At 51.4% G+C, this 6326-nt stretch overlaps 1 protein-coding gene across 2 annotated transcripts in view; it reads right to left on the bottom strand.

The window, feature by feature from the left end:
- grtp1a (growth hormone regulated TBC protein 1a) overlaps window positions 1-1166 on the bottom strand; it is a 61387-nt gene extending 60221 nt beyond the window's left edge. The window contains exons 1-2 of one of the 2 annotated variants that reach the window (XM_048540381.2): window positions 1004-1166; window positions 743-876 (exon numbers count right to left, since the gene is read on the bottom strand). In XM_048540381.2, coding sequence (XP_048396338.1) covers window positions 743-876; window positions 1004-1047 — 178 coding nt within the window. In that variant the 5' untranslated portion in view covers window positions 1048-1166. Of the gene's footprint in view, window positions 1-742; window positions 877-999 lie in introns of both variants that reach the window. The other variant, XM_059650446.1, reaches the window with a different exon arrangement.
- Between the last annotated feature and the right edge of the window lie 5160 nt (window positions 1167-6326).

Here is a 6326-nt window from a genome sequence, read left to right as displayed (position 1 = left end):
GAGAGGAGAGGAGAGGAGAGGAGAGGAGAGGAGGTGTTTACAGGGTGTTGGAGAGGAGAGGAGAGGAGAGGAGAGGAGAGGAGAGGAGAGGAGAGGAGAGGAGAGGAGAGGAGAGGAGAGGAGAGGAGAGGAGAGGAGAGGAGGTGTTTACAGGGTGTTGGAGAGGAGAGGAGAGGAGAGGAGAGGGGGTGTTTACAGGGTGTTGGAGAGGAGAGGAGAGGAGAGGAGAGGGGGTGTTTACAGGGTGTTGGAGAGGAGAGGGGGTGTTTACAGGGTGTTGGAGAGGAGAGGAGAGGAGAGGAGAGGGGGTGTTTACAGGGTGTTGGAGAGGAGAGGGGGTGTTTACAGGGTGTTGGAGAGGAGAGGAGAGGAGAGGAGAGGGGGTGTTTACAGGGTGTTGGAGAGGAGAGGAGAGGAGAGGAGAGGGGGTGTTTACAGGGTGTTGGAGAGGAGAGGAGAGGAGAGGAGAGGGGGTGTTTACAGGGTGTTGGAGAGGAGAGGAGAGGAGAGGAGAGGGGGTGTTTACAGGGTGTTGGAGAGGAGAGGAGAGGAGAGGAGAGGGGGTGTTTACAGGGTGTTGGAGAGGAGAGGAGAGGAGAGGAGAGGGGGTGTTTACAGGGTGTTGGAGAGAAGAGAGGGGGTGTTTACAGGGATATGGTGAGTAATGGCAGTGTGAGGTCCCAAGTCCCAGTCCTCTCGGTGAGCGTGTACTCTGTTCCCTAATAGCCAGACACTCACTCACTTTTCAAGCTCCGCTCCACACGGCTACCCTGCAGCAGTTTGCGCCATTTGATCGCCCGGCGTCTCAGCACCGACCCGTAATCAGAGGAGACCTGCTCCGAGCCCGGCGGCCGGACGAACCCGTACTCATCGGTCCTGGGGGAGGAAAAAAAGAAAAGAGCGGCTTAGTGCCGGGCCAGGGACTCGACCCTCAGTAAACAGCCCCAATCCGACCAAGACACCCGTCGTCTGGCACTCAATTCTACGAGCCAGACCCACCTACCCGGTGTCCCGCTCCTGATCAGCGAGGTGCTGCTGGCTCTCCATGACCGCTCACCGCCTCGATCCCGCAGTGACAGGCCACAGGTGGGCAGGCTGCTCCCTATCGCGAGGCGGGGCTTACCACAGCCCCCGCTCACCCCCACCTGTCAGTCAGCCCCACCCATAGTTGGGCAGGTCAGTTCCGGGGGCGGCGCGCAGTGCACCTGTCAATCAGCGCCGCAGACACGGCCGGGGCGGGGCTTACCGCAGCACCCGCCCACCCCACCTGTCAATCAGCCCCACCCATAGTTGGGCAGGTCAGTTCCGGGGGCGGCGCGCAGTGCACCTGTCAATCAGCGCCGCAGACACGGCCGGGGCGGGGCTTACCGCAGCACCCGCCCACCCCACCTGTCAATCAGCCCCGCCCACCCTACCTGACACTTGGTTCTACCCACAGTTGAGGGGTCATATAGCGTGGAAACAGACCCATCCTTCCAACCAGTCCATGCTGAACACAATCCTAAACTAAATAAAAGCCAAAAGAATTACTGGGAGCAAAACCAGAAGCTGCTGGAAATGCTCAGCAACGTGTGGCGACATCTGTGAAGAAAAATATCAGAGTTAATGTTTCAGGTCGTGCGACCCTTCTACAGAACACCAGCAGCTGTGATATTTTTTCTTCACAGATGCTGCCAGACCTTCTTAAAGAAAAGCACTTTAACTGCCCATCAGACACCTGGCAGCACATCCATAGTCATAGATGATGCAAATATATCTGCAAGGGCCCTTAATTTTCTCCCTAACTTCCCACATCTATACTCTAGATCAGAGATAGTAAGAACTGTCAATGCTGGAGTCAGAGATAACACAATGTGAAGCCGGAGGAGCACATGAATACTCTGTGATAACAAAGTGTGCAGCTGGATGAACACAGAGGGCTTAGCAGCATCTCAGGAGCACAAAAGCTGATGTTTCAGGCTGAGACCCTTCAGTTTGTGGAGCTTTATCTACCTTCACGTTTTCTAAGACCTGCCATACTTTCTCTTCTGTGATGCAAACTGTTTTCAGAACATCAATATTCATTTCACTGAGTTGTCTGGCCTCCATTTCTTTTTCCCTCCTCGGTAAAAACTAACAAAATATTAATTCAATATCTCTCCCATCTCCTGAGGTTCAACGCAAAGACAAAGACAAAGACAATCTCCTTGATCGTGAAAGGGCCCCACTCTCTCTAGTTGCTCTCTTGCTCTTGATGTGCCTGTAGATAACTTGATTGCAGGACTGGATTATCCTTAACTTTATCTGCCAAGACTATCTCATATCACCTCTTTGTTTTCCTGATCACCATCTTGGCACTGTTCAAGAGATTCACAGGTGGTAACAAAGTGTGGAGGTCAATGAACATAGCAGGCCAAGCAGCATTTTAGGAGCACAAAAGCGGACGTTTCGGATCTAGGCCCTTCATCAGAGAGGGGAATGGGGAGACGGTTCTGAAATAAATAGGGAGAGAGGGGGAGGCAGACCGAAGGCTGATAGAGGAGATGATGGATGGAGAGCAAAGTATAGTTGGGGAGGTAGGGAGGGGATAGGTCAGTCCGGGGAGGACGGACAGGTTAACGAGGCGGGATGGGGTTAGTAGGTGGGAAATGAGGTGTGGCTTGAGGTGGGAGGAGGGAATAGGTGAGAGTAAGAACAGGTTAGGGAGGCAGGGACTAGCTGGGCTGGTTTTGGGATGCAGTGGGGGAAGGAGAGATTTAGAAGCTTGTGAAGTCCACATTGCAACTTCGGGTTGCAGGAACAGCAACTCATATTCCGCTTGGGAACCCTGCAGTCCAATGGTGTCAATGCGGACTTCACAAGCTTCAAAATCTCTCCTTCCCCCACTGCAGCCCAAAACCAGCTCAGCCTGTCTCTGTCTCCCTAACCTGTTCTTCCTCTCACCTATCCCCTCCTCCCACCTCAAGCCGCACCTCCATTTCGGTAGTAGATTCGCCAACTTTAAGTACATTTAAGTCGTCATTGGACTAGCAAATGGACATACATGGAATATGGTAGGTTAGATGGGCTTCAGATTGTTGTGCCGACCTGCCATACCATCGAGAGCCGAAGGGCCTGTACTGTGCTATAATGTTCTATGTTCCCACCTACTAACCTCATCCCATCTCCTTAACCCGTCCGTCCTCCCCGGACTGACCTATCCCCTCCTTACCTCCCCACCTATACTCTGCTCTCCACCTATCTTCTCCTCTATCCATCTTCAGTCCACCTCCCCCTCTGTCCTTATTTATTTCAGAACCCTCTCCCCATCCCCCTCTCTGGTGAAGGGTCTAGGCCCGAAGTGTCAGCTTTTGTGCTCCTAAGATGCTGCTTGGCCTGCTGTGCTCATTCAACTTCACATCTACAGTTCCCCTTATCTCTAGATTCACAGGTGGGCCGGCTGGCCTCGGAGGTGGGGCTTAGCTCATTACCCGCCCATTCGTCTGACTGAGCTCCGCCCACGAATGTAGAGGACGGCACTTGAACATGTTCCTGTGCAGCCCCGCCCACCACCCATGGCAACAGCCATTAGCCACCTCGTGCGTCAATCATAATGACAACCTCAGCCCAGCCCACTAGTGGGCACAAAGGACTGGGTTGGCGATCACGGATGATGGGAACTCGTCCCCGCCTCCCTAACCTGTTCTTCCTCTCATCTATCCCCTCCTCCCACCTCAAGCCGCACCTCCATTTCCCACCTACCAACCTCATCCCGCCTCCTTGACCTGTCCGTCCTCACCTATCCCCTCCCAACCTATCTTCACCTCTATCCATCTTCGGTCCGCCTCCCCCTCTCTCCCTATTTATTCCAGAACCCTCACCCCCATCCCCCTCTCTGATGAAGGGTCTAGGCCCGAAACGTCAGCTTTTGTGCTCCTGAGATGCTGCTTGGCCTGCTGTGTTCATCCAGCTTCACACTTTTGTTGTCTAGGACTGGGTTGGGGTTTGGCGCAGTCACACCCACTTTAACTCAAACTCCCCAGTCAATTAAACTACACCCATGGGCGGGCAGATCGAGGGGCGTCGCATGTGACAACCCCGCCCACTTCGTCAATTAACATAACCACCACACCTGTCAATCAGCCCTGTCCACCAACACCTCCCAAGGACGGCGTTGCCAGTGGGTAAAGTGAAATAGTGTAGTCCGGCCTACAGCTCCTGTCAATCATGATAACACACCGCACCTGTCAATCAGTCCCCTCCAAAGGTTTGCGGACCGGCCGGGGGCGGAGTTTGGCTCAGCACCGCCTACAGAAGTGTCAATCAGCCACCTGTCCATAAACCCTGCTCACTGAAGTGTTCCCATTGGGAATACACAGGAACACAAACTTGGCTGCTGAAAGCTATTTATTTAAAATATAGCATGCCGCTACAACCATTTTCACTTAAATGTTACCGGAGTAGACGCACCATCGCACAATTAGAATTGGTTTCCTGCATAGACGATTTCATAGTCAATTCCAGTCACTGCTTCTCACAGCAGCTGACAAGGTCTAGAACAAGATGATGGCAATGAGTAGACAATTGGGGTAATGATCATGACCAACAAGAATAGGTCCGATTACTTTCTAATAACAGTGGCACCATTGCTGATACCTTCATCAACATCTTGGGGGTCAGCACTGACCAGAGCTGATCCAATCATGTGCTACAACAGAAGGACAATCAGTGTTTTCTGTGATGATTGGCTCACTCTCTACCAAGGACAACATAGGATTGCGACTGAATACCCAACACTCCTCTGGTTGGTGCAGCCGTAACACACAAGAGCTGAAGCAAAGTGGTTCCTTTGTTCGATATCCTTGGAGACAACATCCACTTCAGGCTCACTGAGACTGCAGTGATATGGTGCAAGATGCAATGCACCAAGGATCGTTTGTGAACATTTTCCGTCCACGTCACGCTGAAGACTCACCGGCCTCGAAACATTAACTCTGCTTTCTTCCCACAAGTACTGGCTTTGGCCAGCAATTTCTGTCTTTTATCTCCTTTCTAGTACCGTCCAACTACTGCCAGGAAGGACAAGAGCAACAAAGCTTGCAGGGACATCACCAGTAATTCGAATTTTCACACCACTCTGACTTGTACATATCTGACCGTTCCCTCGCCTTTGAAACCCCGACCAGTTGTTTTTGTGCAACAATCTCCATCAAAGAGTAGGCAGTAGGTCACGGCACACTGCCACTGTCTCGGATCAACCCGGCGATTGGCTACAAATGCTAGTATCACATCACTGTGTGCCAGCTCTGAGTTGCAACAAGAGGTTTCCGGGTTCCTGCTCTGACCAACCCCGACCCTCCATGCGAGACCGCAGGCGGTGGGGCGCGGTTGGCGCGTGCGCTTGAGGGCGGACCGGAGCGCCTGGGGCCGCTGGGCACGTGGCAGCGGCTCTCTTTCAAAAACCAACGGCTGGTTTGCGCGGGAAGGTGGGTACTTGTGCTTTGGGAAGTTTTGAGGTTTCCCTGTTGATCGAGGAAGGAGGGGAGGATATGTACCTGCCATTCACCTGTCAACACTGCTGCAAGCGACATCTGAGGGAAGATGTGATCAGTGAGAAGGTTGCTGGAAGTTCTGTGTCTGAGGATGATGCAGGGTGGTAGTTATGGACTGCATACCTTGTGCTTTGGGTTGCATTGGGATACTTTACAGTCGGGTGGTGTGGTTTGGATTGGGCAGAATATTTTAAATACTGGGTTTTGGATAGTTTGGGATTCAGATTATTTGGACTGGGACATAGGGTGTTTGGCATTGTTTGGGCTAGCTTACTGGTAACATGGCAGTTTGACTTTTATTGAAGTTGAGATGAAGTAGCATAGCTTAAGGTTAAATTGTGAGGTTAGTATAGTTTATTTTGGTTGGAGTAGTTTCTGATAAAGCTGTGGTAGTTGGATTGATTCATTTAGCTGGTGAGGCAGTTGGAGATGTTTGTGGTGTGTTTAGGGAATTGGTGAATTTATGCTATTGTTTGGGATGGTGCAGTTTACAATGGGCTGCATGCAATTTCTGATGGCATTTGTCATGGTTTGAGTGGTTCATGAAAAAGTTGTGGGTAGTTTATGTTTGAGTAGTTTGGATTGGACTTGGTGGCTTGACACTGTTTGAGGTAGTTTTTGGTTATTTTAGGTCATGCACCCAGGGTAGTTTCGAGTTTTGATTGCAATTGGGCAGTTTGGGATTGCTTGGGTTTGTTTAGGATTAGTTTGGAATTTACAAAGGTGTTTGGGGTAGTTTTTGGATTTGGTTGTGTGGTTTGGATTGGATTGGTTTAATTTGGGAAAGATTTGAGTTGAGATACTTTGAAATAAGTT

This window comes from Stegostoma tigrinum, chromosome 12 (genome assembly GCF_030684315.1).
Source record: "Stegostoma tigrinum isolate sSteTig4 chromosome 12, sSteTig4.hap1, whole genome shotgun sequence".
Taxonomy (NCBI): Eukaryota; Metazoa; Chordata; class Chondrichthyes; order Orectolobiformes; family Stegostomatidae; genus Stegostoma; species Stegostoma tigrinum.
This window is presented reverse-complemented; position numbering and strand designations above follow the sequence as displayed.